Source organism: Narcine bancroftii, chromosome 9, assembly GCF_036971445.1.
Source record: "Narcine bancroftii isolate sNarBan1 chromosome 9, sNarBan1.hap1, whole genome shotgun sequence".
NCBI classification, from domain to species: Eukaryota; Metazoa; Chordata; class Chondrichthyes; order Torpediniformes; family Narcinidae; genus Narcine; species Narcine bancroftii.
Genome location: NC_091477.1, coordinates 107,889,788 through 107,908,132, shown reverse-complemented (window position 1 = coordinate 107,908,132; position 18,345 = coordinate 107,889,788). Strand labels below are relative to the sequence as shown.

General features: G+C 38.2%; 2 protein-coding genes across 6 annotated transcripts in view; one reads left to right on the top strand and one right to left on the bottom strand.

The window, feature by feature from the left end:
* The window catches only part of daw1 (dynein assembly factor with WDR repeat domains 1), a 37,630-nt gene extending 30,920 nt beyond the window's left edge, over positions 1 to 6,710 (top strand). For 3 of the 5 annotated variants that reach the window (XM_069897228.1, XM_069897231.1, XM_069897232.1), the window contains 3 exons: positions 2,904 to 3,066; positions 4,311 to 4,380; positions 6,613 to 6,710. In XM_069897228.1, the coding sequence (XP_069753329.1) occupies positions 2,904 to 3,066; positions 4,311 to 4,345 (198 nt within the window). In that variant the 3' untranslated portion in view covers positions 4,346 to 4,380; positions 6,613 to 6,710. Of the gene's footprint in view, positions 1 to 2,903; positions 3,067 to 3,124; positions 3,288 to 4,310; positions 4,381 to 6,612 lie in introns of those variants that run through there. The other 2 variants (XM_069897230.1, XM_069897229.1) reach the window with 2 other exon arrangements.
* Positions 6,711 to 7,997: 1,287 nt separating this feature from the next.
* Positions 7,998 to 18,345, bottom strand: part of sphkap (SPHK1 interactor, AKAP domain containing) — an 80,263-nt gene continuing 69,915 nt past the window's right edge. The window contains exons 9-12 of the mRNA XM_069899114.1: positions 18,080 to 18,166; positions 12,493 to 12,545; positions 12,220 to 12,404; positions 7,998 to 8,188 (exon numbers count right to left, since the gene is read on the bottom strand). Coding sequence (XP_069755215.1) covers positions 8,042 to 8,188; positions 12,220 to 12,404; positions 12,493 to 12,545; positions 18,080 to 18,166 — 472 coding nt within the window. The 3' untranslated portion in view covers positions 7,998 to 8,041. The remainder of the gene's footprint in view (positions 8,189 to 12,219; positions 12,405 to 12,492; positions 12,546 to 18,079; positions 18,167 to 18,345) is intronic.

Below are 18,345 nucleotides of genomic sequence, written 5' to 3'. Positions count from 1 at the left end.
CAAGACTATGAACAGAAACTGCCAAGTCTGTACGGAGTGCAAACTTCTATCGACCAGACAGAGCACATCTGATAAAGGAAACCTGCCCCTTTGAACGCCTGAACATTGATTTCAAAGGACCCTCCCTTCCTCTGATTGTAACGTGTATTTCCTCAACATCATTGATGAGTATTCATTTTTCCCATTAACCATCCCCTGCTCGGACATGACCACTGCCACATTTATCAAGGCCCTACGCAATCTCTTCACCCTATTTGGGTACCCCTGCTATATCTTTAACAATCGAGGATTCTCCTTAATGAGTGATCAGCTGCATCGGTACCTGCTGGCCTGATGTATCGCCACGAGCAGGACCACCAGCTATAACCCCTGAGGGAATGGGCAGGTGGAAAGGGAGAATGGTACTGTCTGGAAAACCACCCTCCTAGCCCTGCAGTCTAGAGGCTTTCCAGTTTCCCACTGGCAAGGTGCCCTCCCGGAGGAGCTCCACTCAATCAGATGGCTCCTATGTACAATGCCACTCCACATGAAAGAATGTTTTCCTTCTCTCGGAAGTACACTTTAGGGACCACGCTGCCGGCAGGGTTGATGTCCCCAGGGCTGGTCATACTCTGGAAGCATGTGAGGATCAATAAGTCTGACCCGCTGGTCGAAAGAATCCATCTCTTCCACACCAACCTCCAATATGCCTATGTGGTGTACCCCAGTGGGCATGAGGACATGGTCTATGTTAGGGACCCGGTGCCCTCAGGAGTTCCCGAGACTATTACCAATCACCCCGCACCCTCCTTCACCTATTGTTACCCATGATTCACCAGGGCCATGGCGTGTCACCCCAGCCCCAGCAGATGGCATGCCAGACGTTGCCACACGTCCACCTAGCCGACGTTGATGACTACATACAGGCATTCCAGACTGTCCAGGACTCAACAGCTGCACCGCCGCCGTAGCTGGTACTATGACAGTTGCAGCGGTAGACCAGACCATCTGAAAGACTAATTTGTAATAACACCTAATTCACTTCATGCTGCCGGACTCTTTCTAAAACGGGGTGAATGTGATAAAGCATTATATGTATATTTATCTGTCTGTACATACCCCCTTGGCTGACTCTACATGTGACTCCTCCCACAGACTCCTGAATAAAGGAGACTGTCCCACAGCCCCCTCCCCAGTTCAGGACAGTCAACCAGCATGGATGTGACTCCATTCTATTGTTAATAAAAGCCTATCAGTTTTACACAACTTCTAGTCTTCTTGATGGTGCATCACATGTAATATTTGTCAGGGCACATTGCAGTTTTGTGACTTAACATTTGAATTTAAAAGTTTCAAGTAATCACCTACCCTTTCCTCTTTGTTCATAGAGTTGTCTGCATATTTTCACTTCATTTTGTTTCTCTTTTATTTTCTTGTCTCTTACTGCCTGATATTTAATAATTTTTCTCTCAGCATCTGCACCCTATATGTATTCTTCCACCTCTTCTCCTCCAACTAATTTAAAGCAACTTATTTTCTTATTTTTACAGCTCTGAAGGCTCATTGACCAGAAACACCAACTCTGTTTCTTCTCCCCATTGGTGCTAAGCATTTTAAAATTCCAGCATCTGTAGTTATGCTTTTCTCAAAGTAAATATTGGACCATGTACAATCTGGTAAAAATTCACCAATTTTGCATTCCTGTTTGAGGAAACTGACCTTCTGATTCAGAAGGGCATCTTCAATAAGTGAAAGAAGCTCCTGCCAATGTGACTTTTGGCCGCTTCTGGGCATAACTTGGTATACTGCAAAATTGCAAGGTTCGATGCGAATTCCGAGCAAAATGGATGGTTTCAGTCACAGAGTCTCATCATATTTTGGCTGGGAAGAACAGCAGCAGTTTCATTGGAGTACTAATCAATACTGTCTGCAGTTTCTTCTCGGAGATCATAACAAAATTATTTACTAACCAGCAGCAGCGAGTTGAATTAATAGTGGGAGAGAACACATTACAAAATAGGATGACAAAATTATGGTTGCAGGAAGTTTCTGCTACATGATTAACATTTTTATCATTTCTTTTTTGTACTTGCGGTGGTGCAAATGTCAGTGTGATGAGTTAGTGGTATGTGAAGGAGTTAAAATAAATGTCTTTAGTATGAGGTGATAAAGTGCATGTCATTAAATATGTTATTTTCAAAATGACCATTTCATGTTCTGTGTTATTAATATTTTATACAATTGTCAAGCTATATGACCTTGAAAAATTAAAATTAATAATTAAGACCAAGTAAACCTTACAGAACTCATGAGATAAAGTGGGTTCGGCAACTCTTTCCACAAAGCAAGAGTTCTATGCTTTAAATTATTCTCTCTTAAATGTTCACAGTAGAATATTTGCCTATCTCCGAGAGTAAACTTTCCTCTGTTAACATTCAGGCATAGATAATTGTCTTTGTGCATAGCAAAAATGTAATGGTGAAAATAATTAATTGCCGATTCACTGGGGACTTTAGTTTCTCCCTAAATGATTTTTATGCATGGTCCTTTTTAGCTGTACAATAAGATGAAGTTTATATTTCTCATGAAACTGAGTTATCATTAGACTTTAATGCATTTCATTTTCCCTTAAATTAACATTTCTGTAATTTAAAGTGAACAAAAGGAGGAGGTCGATTGAAATGATAAGGTTACCTATTACTTTTAACAGAGTATACAGGAGCTTCTTTATCAAAGAGTAAAGGTAATTCTGATTAAGTCCTTCATCTATGGTTGAACAAAGCATGACATTTTGTACATCATATTTAGGGCAAATCCAGTCTGCGTTTTAACCATAAGTTGCATTGCTATTTTACAGTCCTTGAGGCTTTGAGCAAATCAATTTATTTGAATGCAGCATTCTAATGTTTCAATATATTTGTCAGATTTGCTTCAATCCTCAGGGCAGTCGTATTCTTACAGGAAGTTCTGATAAGACTGCCAGGCTTTGGGATCCTCGCACAGGCCAATGCCTTCAGGTGCTAGAAGGTCACACTGATGAAATTTTCTCGTGTGCTTTTAACTATGAAGGAAATACCGTTATTACAGGTACTGTAATTAAATGGATCGTGGATCGTATTAATCCAAATATTTTACTACATGACAGGATGATAGAAGCAGCTCAATAATGCCTTTCAAAAGATTGTTCCACCCCCTAAAATGACAGAATGAGAAGAAGACGAAATGAACTGACCCAGTGTGTAAAAGTAGATGACACAATTTTCTTGTTTGTTTTCATTGTGTGATGACATTGTTTCATGGGTTTAATGTATCGTATAAACGTTGAGTGGGTGGGGAGGGGGGTGGGAAGGAGGGAGGGAAGGGAGGGGGGAAAAGGGGAGAAAATGACACTGTGTATATTCAAGAGGGAAATGTTTGTGTGTATTTTGATCAATATGGTTCATAGTGTGAAAAATAAAAATATTTTTTTAAAAAAAGAGAAAGATGGGGTTTGCTGAAATAAAAGCTAAGATATGGAACAAAATGGATTGCACTTTCAAGTATTGGAGGCCAAATGAGCACCTTTGATGTATAATCCTATTATTGTTTGGGTTTTTTTTAAATCCTTTTTCTTCACACCATGTACCTGTAACAGCAATATTCTTTCCTAATTAGCAGCATTGTGTGGGGCAGCTCAGTGTATACAAGTCTTTATTGGACAACCAGGTGTAAATTTTTAAATTTGTTTTAGAAGACATCCAGCATGATTGCAGGCCATTTCAGCCCATAAGCCCATGCCACCCAATTACACCCAACTGACCAACACCCCCTGGTATGTTTTGAACAGAGGGAGGAAACCAGAACACCTGCAGGTAACCCACATAGACACGGGGACAATATACAAACTCCTTACAGACAGCACGGGATTCAAACCCTGGTCCCAATTGCTGGCGGTGTAATAGCATTGCGCTAACCATTATGCTAATGGCGCTGCTCATTAATTAGATCAGTGTTTGAATGGTTAATCCTTTAGATGAGCCACTTGTAACCATGTTTAATTATAGTCTTCCACATCTCCTTCATTTATATTTATAGAAATGTGGCTCATTGGTGAAACTTTAGTTATTACTATTCTTGACTGATGTGTCAATTGATCTACCCCCCCCCAAATTTGTGAAGTGAATATTTTCTCAATGTTCAGTAAAGCATATTCTATCTGCACATGAGGTTATTACAGGAAGCTCAGATTACATCACTTGGAAAAGTGTAACATGTCCATTATTATGTATGATATTTTTGAACTCTGGCTTACCCGTAGTACAAAAAAATTTGTTTTTTTTAAATTAAAATAGGAAGCAAGGATAACACTTGTAGGATATGGCGCTGAATGAAGAGGAGTTATTAAACTCAACAAACTCCAGAGTAAGTTCCAATCTACAGTATTTCCCATATTCCACATCTTATAGAAAAATGTGAAGAATTGTCAGTAGCGTATTCAATTCAGTCTTGAGCAACTCCAAATTTCATTGTCAACTGTTGACAAATGAGACAGCTCTCGTCATCAATGGAAATGATATGCTATACTGACTGGAACAGTATCACTGATAGAACAATACTTTAAATACAAGATTTTTAATAAGAGATTAAACCTTAACATGGTCAATGATAGAGCACTGCCAAGTTTTAACTCTTCCAATGCTTTCAAATATTCAAAAGTATACTTGATTGCAGTTGATTTTTGTGATTTGTTGCATTGAATGCTTTTATATAGCATAATTATTCTGATGTTGGACTATCTAAACCTTGGTTTGTATCCAAATAAATATTTGACCTGTGTATCAAGAATTCCTTCATTTCTCTCTTGCATGCTTGATGAAATTAAATGCAAATTCGAAAGCAGTTACCTTAATAAAGGCTTATTTCTTATGAATATGCATTCCAGCTGAAACCTTGCTTGCCAACAGTGCAAATTAAGAAGTTTAGACTCTGCCCCATAGTATTTTTCTGCCGTAACATACAAAGAGTCTCAAGTGATTTCCCGAAGTGGTTAGGATTGCATGTTTGAAGACCAGTCTTCTGAACTGCATTCAAAAGAGACAGTTTGATGTGCCAAAGTGGAAAATAAATTTTACGGGCCCTTCTCACACACAGGATGGGTCATTGTAACGAATGGTCTTGGTCCTTTGGTTTCTGATGGCCAAGGCCCTGTTGTGCTTGAAGCTCCCTTTGGTTAGGGCTTATTAACTATGATGCTGTCATCACACAACAGGGGTCAATAATATAGTGAAGTTAATAAGCATTTCATCTGGTTTCCTCTATTGAAATGTCTTGAGGCTTAGCCACGAGCAAAAGATCATTGCACCTTCCCAGTGATTATTAATACTAATCAAGTATGTACATTTAATATTCTCCATCATGGAAAGCCATTCCATTTTTCTTTTATGCACACACATACACCTACCCTCTTGTACCTTTTGAAAGATGCATTATCCAGCACTGATCCTGGCTAGCTAATGGCGCAGGTGGGTATAGGTTTTCAATCTCTTGTATGCTTATTGTGGAATAAAACTGGAAAACTCCAAGGTTTTGAACTTCCCACACCTAGCACGTAGCATTGCTCTAATTCCCACACCTAGCACGTAGCATTGCTCTAATTCCCACACCTAGCACGTAGCATTGCTCTAATTCCCACACCTAGCACTGCAGTAATTCCCGCTCCTAGCATTGCCGTAATTCCCACACCTAGCCCCTAGCATTGCTGTAATTCCCACACCTAGCACCTAGCACTGCTGTAATTTAAGTCGATGGAAGGTGAACTTCTCCCCAGTCAAATTAGAAACTTTTGAAAATGAAAGACCAGGGATTGAGAGTCATAATGCAAATGTTAAATTCAATTAATTTAAGATAACCACAATATTTATGTGAGGCAATTTTCATTACAAAAGTTCTTAATATCCACCTTCCTAGTTAACAGCATGGGAGTGTCTTCAATGTGGTACCTTTGGTAGAGGAAGATAGAGGGAAGAACACTGGAGCTCAGAGGGACAAGCACAGTCCTTTTACCTTTAATCAATATTTATTGTGATATACATCCATTATGAGTTCAATTTCATGAAATGACATGAATACAGTTGGGATTCATACAAAGTTTTTATACTAATCCAGAAAGTATTGCATATTACTCAATGTGCACATTTTCTAATCTGTGGCACTATTTTGATAGAGAAGTGTTATAGATTTTGAGAAATTGTTTTTTACTAATTTGAGCAAAGTACAGTAAAAATTTATGGTATCCAGAATTCAAGCAACTGCCAAAAAATTGAGGAAAATAAGTTTAAAAAAATTAAAAAAAATAATAGGTAAAAAATACAAAAGTTTAAAATTGTACATGTTCTCTGAAGTAACACAGAAGTATTTGGTGAAGATGGGAGCAAATATCCAGCAATGGGAGTGCCTTGGTTGAGCTTTGCTGGGAGCAACTGTTTAAATAAGGTGTGTGAAATGGTGTCATCCAGGATGAAGAGCTGGTTGATACCATTTGCCATTGGGGTGACTCTCTTAATGTCTCCTTATCCCCGCTTAGAGGTGTTATCAGTGATTTTTGGGGAGGGGAGGGGGGTTTAATTATCTATGATGTTATTGTTTGTCTTTCAGGCTACTCTGTGGTGAGGGATGAAGCAGCAGATGCAGCCGCAGTTAAATGTTTTCAAAGCATATGACTGAAAATAAAGTAAAATGCTTTAAGGTTTATATATTTTTGCAAGTTTGTTCAGAGTAAGTACAGGGTAGTATTTTTGTCTTTTAAACTGTTTATTCTTAATGCAGGTGTATTAGCTAAGTATTGTAAAAGTAAATCTCAAACAACCAGAAAATACACTTATCCAGCATCTACCAAGCTCCATAGGTGTCAGAACAGGAGGTTTTTTTTTGCTGTAAATGGAATGTGAAGTATTATAAATTAACCAACATTTTTTGAATAAAATCTGTATTCTTTTGACCACAATTATTTGTTTTAAAAACTAGTTTTTATCCTTAATTGTGACATGCCAATGTGCCCCTCTATATTGTGCTTTTAAAAGTTGATATTTCAGAAGAATTATATTGTTTTGAAAATTAAATAAATATTAGGACTAAAAATAAACTGCTAAAGACAATTCATCTCTTTCAACTTTGCTGCTAAAATTACAGAATTATTTTGCCTTAAAATGAGGAGAAACTATAATAATTCCATTAAACAGAATGTACAGTTCCCAACTGGATTAATTCACATTTATTTGTTTTTATTTCCAATGACCATAGTCCCTTGAGTGTTTCCTGGCTGGCACCATTTTGGCCAAGGTTTTGGTTTGGATATGTAGCATTTCTTGATATTACATTCTAAGGCTTGACCTATCATTGTGTGACTATTTCAACTGGGTAAACAACATCAGTACATTAAAATAATCATTGCAGTGAGCTGTCTAGAACTCGACACTCACTGAAAAGTTGGTTATTCAAATGTACAAGCTCACTGTACATCCAATATACAGTGTTAGTAAGATGAATGTAAAAAATATTTTTTCCAAAGTTTACCCAAAATACATGCCACACAAATTTACAGATACAGTACAGGCTTGTCTAAACAATATATGGCTTGCGTATGTCATTGTTTTCATGTGAATTGTACACATCAGATAAAAGATATCAATGTATTCAGCTATGATGTGACAGCTCTTACACACTTATCTTGCAAAATGAGTACATTGTACGCCCGCTCTAATAGTGGGGCTACTTCGGTGATGAATAACATATTTATCCACATCTAATCACTACATGATCGCTTCAACTCTGCAATTAGTACATGGCAGAAACACCTTATGTTGGGTATGAATAACAAATTGCTCTTTGACATAAATACAACTGCTGGTTTTCACATGTTGTATACAGTACCATTTGGGGTGACCCATGTGCAGATAATGAATGATTAGTCACTTCAACAAAAAGACAACCTGGCTTTCAAATATTCATACAAATCAACTTCAATGTCAAATAGACTCTTATTATTGTATCTTTTTGACTATGAAATAAAAATTCAAATTAATATTTAGCCAAATTCAAGAAGCCAGTCAAACAGACTGCTTGTTGGAAGCTTTCCTCCCTCCTCTTGTAATTCACAGAACTGCATGATTGCAAAAAACAGATCTTTGAGCTTCCAGGCTTTCTGGTCAGTAAAGTGGATAACATCTAAAAACTGAATCCAAACCAAGAAATTGGTTATTGCATAACAGATTATTTTGCCTTCTATATGCAACAGAAAAGAGAAAGAAAGCTATACAATATTATTTCTATATAAAGTCTAATCATGTTTTTTAAAATTTTTATCTCTGCTTTCTACACTGGTCATTCCTTTTATTTGTTTACCTTCCATCAAAGAAACAAGGAATTTGAAATTATGTAGAGTCTAAAACAAAATCAGTGTTCCAAATCACATTGCATTTGATAATTTTTGTCTTGTTTGAAGTTGCTTTACCATGGCATTGTTACTAGACACTGTCAAATTCACATTATGATAAATGTAGAGGAATGATCTAAGTTTTTATGTGAAAAAGGATGAGTTGTTTAGAGGATTATTTCTATTAATATGCACTCAATGTATTTTTAGTTCATTCACAGTCAGTCTTGGAGGATTTGTATGTAAACAAACAGTATAACAAGTAGAAATTGGGATGAGGACAATATAAATTCACTGCTAGACTATATTGGTAGAGATTGCTGGACACCATGAAAAGCAATAAAAAAAACAAGGGGGTGTGATGTAACTTTGTAGTGAGTAATCCAGGTTGTGATTGTTCAGAATCCCCTGTGTTTAATACATGTAGAAGCAAACACAGGAACAGGCCCTTCAGCCCAGCATGTCTGAACTGACCATAATGCTGATATGACTAATGCCATCTACCTGCACATGTGACGTGCAGAGAGTGTGAGTGATATTTTTTGACGACAATAAATAATAAGATGATTGATTTCTCTTTGTAACTTGCTTACAAAAGTGTAAAGTAACAATTTTAATCATAAAAGTATCAAGGAAAGTTTGAAGGTTGAGATTAATGCTGTTTTCAAGCTGTATCAATGATTTAAATGATTAATATAGCCAAGTTTACTGATAATACAGTGGATGGCACTGTGGTTTGTGAGAAGGTTGCAAGGAGGCTTCTGGGAGATATGCACAAACCAAATGTATATGTGTGAATATCGCAGAAGGAATATAGTGGGGGTGGGGGGGGGGAATGTAATCTTTTTGGTGGAAAATCAGTTTTTTAAATTTGTCAAATATTGAAAGGTATTAGTTTTCAGGGGTAAAAACACATGCTGGAGAAGCTCAGCAGATCAAACAGTGTATTTTATATAGCAAAGCTATAGATACATAATCAACAATTCAGGCTTGAGGTCTTCATCAAGGTATGATCAAAATGTAGGCAGGCACTTGAACAAAAAGGTGGGGCAAGGGGAGAAGCAAAATCCTGCAGGCAGGAGGATAAGAGTCCTGGATATCCATGGATATCTAAGTCATTGAAAGTGAATGTGTAGGAACAGGATGTGATTAGGAAGACAAATTGTATGTTGGTGTTTATTATAAAAGGGTTTAAATACAGGAATAAATATGTTTTATGCATTTGTTCCATCCCCTAGTAATATGTACCCAGAATATTGTGTATAAGTTGGCAATCAACCAAATGGAGGGGTGGGGGCTAAATCCAACAAAATGAGATTAAGTAGATGGGGCCTAAATTTTAAATAAAGAGATGCTCTCATTGAAATGCACATTTCTTAATACTGTAGGTTTTGACACACTAATTGTAGGAATGTTGTTTCCTCTGGCTGGGCTTGGAACCATGAATCACAGTGTCTGAGATGAGAAGAAATGTCTTCAGCCTGAGGCTCTCTACCTAAAAGTGTTGTCGTAGCTCAGTTACTGAATATATTCAGGCCAAAAGCAAGAAGGTTTTTAAATATCAAAGAAACAAAAAATATGGCTTTAGTGCAGGAAAGTGGTTCTGAGGTGAAGGATTAGACAAAATGTTATTGAATATGGAGGTCTGAATGGTCTATAAGGAGAAGTTCGAAGTCAGGGGGCCTCAATGGGTAGAAATGGTTAGTTAACATTTTGGATAAGGTCCCTTTATTGAGTGATGTGATTCAAAATTTCTACTTGTGGATGTTCCCTGATTTGCTGAGTCCATCCAACTTCTTAATGCTTGTTCAAGATTCCAGTATCTGCAGTTTTTGTATTTTTCTACTGAATTGCCTATTAATGGTTCAATTTCTAAAGTTTTTTTTAATGATAATCTACCTATTTATACCTCCTATGAAATATTTTATATCACTGGTTGAAAAAAGTAGTGTTTTTAAAGTGTCTGAAAATACTTTCTGTATATAAAATAATTAACTCATGAATAATTCAGCTCTGTTGCTTTGTGGAACCTTTTTGCATACAAAGATGTTGTCACATTTACTTAAATAATAATACATTTCACTCGGCTTTTTCAGGTCCATTCTACGCTAAGAATAGGCCTGAAGAAGCAGAAGCAGCCCTTTAAATTGCCGTTCAGGTGGCAGCGTTTAAAGCACAACGCTGGCCAGCTGAAGGACACAGCTGCACAGGATGTGGCTCTGAGCGCCCTCGGCTCCTGCCCAGTGTCAGCTGTGATCAGCAGCCTGACCCTTAACATCTGCTTTCAGCCAGTTGCATTCAGGTGGAGATCTCTCTTGGAAGAGGGTTACGTAGCTTGCCTCAAGAGTGCCTCCTGCACATTCAGAGGACCTCAAAACATGCGGCTTATTGCCTAAACATGCGGCTTTACATGCGAGGCAATTGGCCACCTGAAAGAGCCTACTGAAACATGGCTAATAGCTTTCTTGGGATGTGAAGAACTATATAAAAATAAATTAGCCTCAAAGTTCATTGTTTGTGCTGAAGCACATTAATCAATTTTCTTGCATTTTGATTCTGTGACCAATGCTTTGAAAATCAATTGTTCCCGAGGCCCAAAGCCTTGGGTGTTATCGCATCTGTTTTGCATGAAGAAAAGCTTTCCCTTTGCACCTTGCACAAAGGTAAACAGTTAAATCTTGGCTTGGGGCTCTAGTTGCTAACCACTGCAATTCCACACCCCATTGCCACACTGTCTGTCCTTGTACTGCCAAGTTGAGGTCACCCACAAATTGGAGGAAAAAATTCTTGTATTCTTTCTAGGCAGTCTCCAACCAGATAGCACCAATGTTGATTTATCCAATGTCCATTAACCCATTCCCTTGGTCTCTCTCTCTTTCCCTCATTCCTCTGTCTCCCTTCCACCAGTTCCTCACCTCCTTCCCCTCTTTCTATCAAAGAGCTATCTTTCTTAATCCTCTCCTCTTCCCCCATCACCTCAGCTTTTCCTTTTTAGTCTTGAACCTATTACCCCTTACCTGTTAGCTTGTGTGCCTCTCCCTTTTTCTTGCCCCCACTGCCTGATTTTCAACGCTCCTGAAGAAGAGTTCAAGCCTGAAACTTCACTTGCCTTTTACTTTCTATGAATGCTGGATGGCCTAACTGAGTTTTGTGCTCTACTCTAAATGTGTGACTGTGGGGGAAATTGCTTGAGGAGTTGGGAAAGGTTCATGAACCAGGTCAGGACAAGGACCTGTCTTTAAAACTGAAATTGGCTCAATTGCGTAATAGATAGGAAATATCACAAAGTTCCAGAGTGATGGGGCTTAATCAGGAAAGCATTATATTTCTTTGCACTATTGGAACTATTGCTTTATTTATCGATGTGAGTACTGATAAAGATGTACCAAGCAATTACATTTTAAGGCATTTTCTTTTTTCTTGGTTACAATTTGAACATCTTGACATATTTTGACCATAACTGATTTCAGCATATTATCATAATGATTATCATAATTATCATGTAACAGGAATATCAAAAATACTGCAGATGCTGAAAACCTACAACAAAACAGAACGGTCTGACCTTCTGAATATTTCCAGCATTTTCTGGTTTTAGCCCTGTAATGTTTTCCAGTTGGGGTGATTTGATATTTCTGATATTACTTCATAGATAAGTAATTTTCTATTCATTTTTGCAAGTTCCTTGAATGTTCAATAAACTACCGTAATACACATATTTTGTGTAGTTTAATTTGATCGTCTATTGAAAACTACTGCCAAATGAAAATGATAAGAACCCTAAGCAACATTATAAGTGATTTTTAAAAAAATAATGAAAAGGAAGTTACCTTTTGAATCTGCTTTTGCTGAGACTTTTTGAAGTAAATCACTGGAAACCCAAGTTCGGAAGCTGCAATCCATTGCAAAATTGCTCTTAATTCAGCATCAACACATTCAGGACTCAGGTCAAAGTTCAATACAACAAAATCCATATGGCTATTGATTGTGCAAAGTGCTAGCTGCGATACATTTTCTGAAAAAAAAATCAATAATAGACACAGGTGAAATGGTTGGCGTTCTAAATATGTTGTTCTATTATTGAACACAAATATAAATCTTACCATCCATACACTCTTGGTTATCTTTTACGGTCTCCTTTTCACTGATGATTTCACTAGTGAAAAAAAATCTGACATGATTATTTAGAATTTATTAAGTAAAGTGATGGAGGTGAATCCTCCCTTTTATTTGCTTCATCTTCCTCCATTAAATTGTAGGTTACAGACCTAATTCCCTTCCTTATCAACTCCACAATGGCTATGAGTTTTGCTCTATTATTGGACATCCAGAGAGAATCTTGCTGAAAATTATATTTGGCCAGGTAAGACAACATCCAAAGGTTATCCAAATAAGCACACACTGAAAGGATCCCAGAGATAATGCATGGTAAACTACCAACTGCTTGGCTGTGGGCACATGGTCCTTAGAGACCCTTAGTGATTGCATATGTTTATTTGCACCTGTGGAGCACAAGAGGAAATGCAGCAACATTTGTGCTTGAGCTAGGGATGGGTGAGAAAGCACCAATTATTTAAGACCTCTGTGATCCTGGGTAGATAGAGAACAAAGCCTCAGGGTTGAGATGCTTGAAGAATGTGTCCCAGATTGATGAGGCAGTGGACTGTGATTAGTTATTGAAGCAACCGTTTGTGAGCCTAGAATTAGGTATGGAAATCAGGTTAGTGGCAAAGAGATCTGGGTTCAAGTGATATTGCTGTTGGATTGGCCTAGTATGGAGAAGACAAAGGTGAGAAACCAGGATATTGGTGTTAGAATATTAAAGGGGAATTAATCAATGTGGGTTCATTGTGCTGTGCTTTTGTTCTGTTCCCGGAGGCCTCATTTAAATTGTGCTATTGTACTTATGAGACCATGGCAGGTCTCATAATTCACATAGTTGGGGGTTTACCATGCACTAACTTTTTAGGAGCCTTTCAACTAATTGAAAGATCTAATTTCCTGGGCATTGTTCCAAATTATTGCAGGAGGAACTGTTGCAATTGTTTAAAAGTTGATGTGGAATTTAGTTCATGGCAGTTAGAACAATTTGTAGCTGAATGTGGAGATCTGAATTTCTGGAAGTGAGTTAATGAGGAACTGAGCAAATAGTGAAATAATAAAAATTGTGTTTTGGATTAAATCTGGTCCTGCCCATGTGTGCATGCAAACTTGCCCAACAATTGGATCAATCACTGGAATGCAGGGTTCTTGAATGACCTCTGACATTGGACTTCTCATGGAAGCCGATGACAGAATGCCAACTTCCACCAGTTTTCTAACAGTTATGCTTGATAATCTCATATACAGATCTGTAGCATCCTATGCCTGGATCAGGATCAGAAACTTCAATCACTTCAATGGAGAGATATAAGCTAGTATGATTTTTTTTTGTATTTTTGTTTGATTTTTATGCTTGTGAATAGCATAGCTATTCAATTTTTTTTAACAATTTTGACAACTGACACACCTCTGCTCTCAATTTAAATGGCTGACAAAGGGCAGGCTTCTTATTTTCGGCAAGCAAGCTTCCCCAAGCAAGAGCTGACTTCAAGAACCAAGTTGCCACTGCTGGTAAGAGCAAACCTGGCTGGTTCACCTCTCATCATGACAAGCTGGAGGAGAGCATGCTGCAAGTTAAATCTGGACAGCAATCATATGTAGTCCACCATGGATTTAAAGAATTTTGGGCTGCTGATCATAAAAATCACCTTAAAAATGTCCTTTCATAACGATATTTTTTAAGATTATAACCTATCTTTGTGATTTCCTGTTATATTTTAAGTCTATTTCAAGCACAGAAAACCACAAAGTGCAACGTGTCATGAAAATTCAGTTTCTGCCTTTGCACTTGGGCTTCTTTCCTGCTGATCTTGATGCCATCAGTGATGAACATGGTGAAAGGTTTCACCAGGACATTGCAACTATGGAAAAGTGGTATCAGGGCAAATAGAATCCATAAATGCTGACCAACTATTCTTGAACACTGACATGAGAGGCATAAGATTCTGAGTACAAATGAAAATCAGCGGCAAATATTTTTAGGTCAGTTGAACTAACGCAATGTGTCAGCATCATTGTGCAATTAAACAAACTAAATTCAATAGAATTTAATATTTCTCCAATTTCCTATGTGATACAGCATCACCTACGGCTCCTAGAACGCTTCCACCAGCGTTGTCTCCGCTCCACCCTCAACATTCATTGGAGCGCTTTCATCCCTAACATCGAAGTACTCGAGATGGCAGAGGTCGACAGCATCGAGTCCACGCTGCTGAAGATCCAGCTGCGCTGGGTGGGTCACGTCTCCAGAATGGAGGACCATCGCCTTCCCAAGATCGTGTTATATGGCGAGCTCTCCACTGGCCACCGTGACGGAGGTGCACCAAAGAAAAGGTACAAGGACTGCCTAAAGAAATCTCTTGGTGCCTGCCACATTGACCACCGCCAGTGGGCTGATATCGCCTCAAACCGTGCATTTTGGCGCCTCACAGTTTGGCGGGCAGCAACCTCCTTTGAAGAAGACCGCAGAGCCCACCTCACTGACAAAAGGCAAAGGAGGAAAAACCCAACACCCAACCCCAACCCACCAATTTTCCCCTGCAACTGCTGCAACCGTGTCTGCCTGTCCCGCATCGGACTTGTCAGCCACCAACGAGCCTGCAGCTGACGTGGACATGTTACCCCCTCCATAAATCTTCGTCCGCGAAGCCAAGCCAAAGAAAAACAGCAAATCTGAAATTATCTTTGTGTTCAGCTTGAAGTTGTCTATCATAATCCTCATTTTTCTTTCAGGAAGCAAACCTTTTGAAAAAATGTGTTGTCCAGTGTTTAAGGGTAAGAAAATTGCTTCATACTTATTTCTTCCCAACTAACCTAGCACAAATTCATCAAGCAGATTTCCCTTTGTAACTGTCCCTATCATGAGCTGAGCAAAATGTTGGGTGCTACTTTTCTCTCGAATCCACACAGCTTAAAACTGGCCAGTCCCAGCCATTATATTGCTGATAGGAATTAAATCAGGCCACTGAACTGGGCTCAAGACTATAACATAGCAAGGGGAAGCACAAAAATTCTGAATTATATTCAGAAGCTTTCTGTGTCAGTTATTTTATAAATAACTCAGTATTACTGTAATAGTTGTGAACAATTGTGGATAGAAGAATGTAATACTAATTTAAATACTTTTCTTCTTTTCCATGGTTGATATGAAGGCCCCTGTTATACCTTGTACATCTTAAAAAATGGTTATGACTCTAAAAGCAATGGGTGGCATTAAAAGAGATTCAAAGATTTCAGGCCTGATTCATCCTGACCTAAACCCATGTACTGAAGTAAAATGCAAAAGTCTGCGGACACCGTGGTTAAAGTAAAAGCACACTGCTGGAGAAACTCAAAAGGTAAACTGTGTATTTCATATAGCAAAGATAAAGAAACATAACCAACTTTTTGGGCTTGATCCCTTGATGATCTTTATCTTTGCTTTATAAAGTACACTGTTTGGCCTGCTGAGTTTCTCCAGCACAGTGCTTTTAGTAAGCCCAAGTATTTACTGTTTTCTCTCCTAATTTGATCCTGGTCCCTCCCTCTCTCATTTCTTCTTTTTAAGTCCCTCACAACATATACTGCATTCATCTTTATAATTTCTCATTTCTTTCTTTCTCTCAATAATTCTATATGGCTGAACTCAACCTGAATCTGAATGGCTCATAAAGACCTAACTTTAACTTAGTACATCAAGTTATTTCCCATTGAACTCTGGTAGAGGGAAGCCAAGTTTTAGCTCAGGGAAAACATCTGAGTGATAAGGTACAATAGGGATAAAAATAAAAGGGAAACTTGTATTAGACACAGAAAACATTTTACCTCAGAGAGTCTCGATAAGTGACAGAGTGAAATTCAAAAGAAAATTAGGAAAGCAAAAAAAAAGAAACATATCACTAAAATAAGCAAGAAAGAAAATTGTAGAGACCTTGACATTCATTTTTCAAAGTTCCCTCACCATAGATGTGGAGCAAAAAGGTTTGGAGGATGGTTAACATTTGTTTAAGATGGACAGTATAGGCTTTCATTTGGAAAGACACCGAATAATCAAATGACAGTAAGTATAGATCGGCAAGGAGAAGGGCCTCCAGGTTACCTTGGCTGAGGTTTTAGAGAGATAATAAGGAAGTTTGGTGCTTAATGTAGCTTGCATGGCTTTTATCAAAACTTTTGATAAGGTTCAATGTGGGAGGCTGGTCATTAAAGTAAAAGTCCATGAGATACAAGGAAGATTTGATTCAAAGTTAGTGGCAGAATGTAAAGGGACAGGTTGACATTAACAGAGTTTTTTGTTATTAGAATCCTGTCATTACTGAGGTGTCACAGGGCTCAGTACTCAGTGCCTTACTTTCTCTGATATACATTGATTTTGACAAATGTTAGATGGACAAGTGCAAGGAAGGTCAAAGACAGAAAACCACAGGTCAGTTGGTTGAAAATCTGTCATCTGGGAAAATGTTGGAAGCTATCTCTTAAGGCATTGTAGCATGCAATTGAGAAAAGTTCAAGGTAAACTGACAAAAGCCACTGTTGATTAGTGAAAGGGAAGTCAATTTGACCCATTTATTGGAGATCTCTTACTGGTCCAGGAAGTGATCTTGGACGATCTAGCTGTACCCCAGAAAATTATTGTTAGCCACCTTTCAAGAAAGGTAAAAATAAATAACCACTTTCAATACCCACTGCACATCCGGTGGCCATTTAATGAAAACAGTGTTTAAACATCAGTTTAAATATCGGCACAATATCGAGGGCTGAAAGGGCTGTACTGAGCTGTAATCTTCTATGTTCTAAGCTCAAACGGGTAAGATGTTTCTTGCTGTGGGAGAGTACTGGTCTAAGGATCAGTAAGAGTTAAGGATTGTTCTTCAAAGACAGAGATAAGACAAAATGTTTCTTCTTCGTGGGCTTTGAGTGTTTGAAATTTTTTCCTCCAAAGGCAGTGGATGCAGAATTTTTCATTAATTTTTAGATTGAGTTAGATAGGTTTTATTAAAAGAAAAAAATGTGGAAAGTTACTATAGGTAGATAGGAGTGTGGAGTAGAAGTTACATTCAGATCGGCCATGATCTTGAATGCAGACATGATTCCAGTTGTTCCACTCTTGCTCCTGTGTGTGTGTGTGTGTGTGAGACATCTGGCAGTAAGCTTATGGTCCACATAGCCCTTTTCTCCTGATGCTGCTGACACCTGGACTACTGACAGCTGGCACCTCACAGCACTGGAGAAATACCACAAACTCCAGATGCACTGATAACTAGACAGAATAGCCTGCATCTTCTTGCAGCCATCATCCTGGCTTGCAGGCTCTACTTATATTCAATCATATTTCTGATAAGCAAGCCAATTTTTTGAATCCCATTCTCCCAAACACACACCTAACTCCAGGCTCTCAGATAACCACGTGGAGAGAGGAGTAAGCCCAAATGGAGCTTCCCACCTATGTTGGGAATTCCTGATCCATGGCCATTCAAAATTGAGAACATTGAATCCTCAATCCTAGGGAATGCATTATTGAAAAAGAAAGGTTGTCAGTTTAGCAAAGGGCAAACTCATAAATCCTTGAAAATTATTTTTTTATTCCTGTGTTTTAAGCATGACACCAACCTGGGTAAAATGTGTACAGAGGGAATCTCCTGGTAGGCATCCAGATCCACCAAGCCAAGACTACTTGAAGTGCTGCTGTTCCCATTGCTAATGGAGACAAAGAATTCAAAGTCAAACAGGAACATTTCTCCACTTGTAAGCATATCATTCAAGAAAGTGTATAAGTAGTAATGAACAATGCCATTGCAACAATTGAAACCAATCCTCTTTTTTGTACAAATAAATTACAGTAAAACTCCTGTTATTTGGCATAAATGGGGATTGAT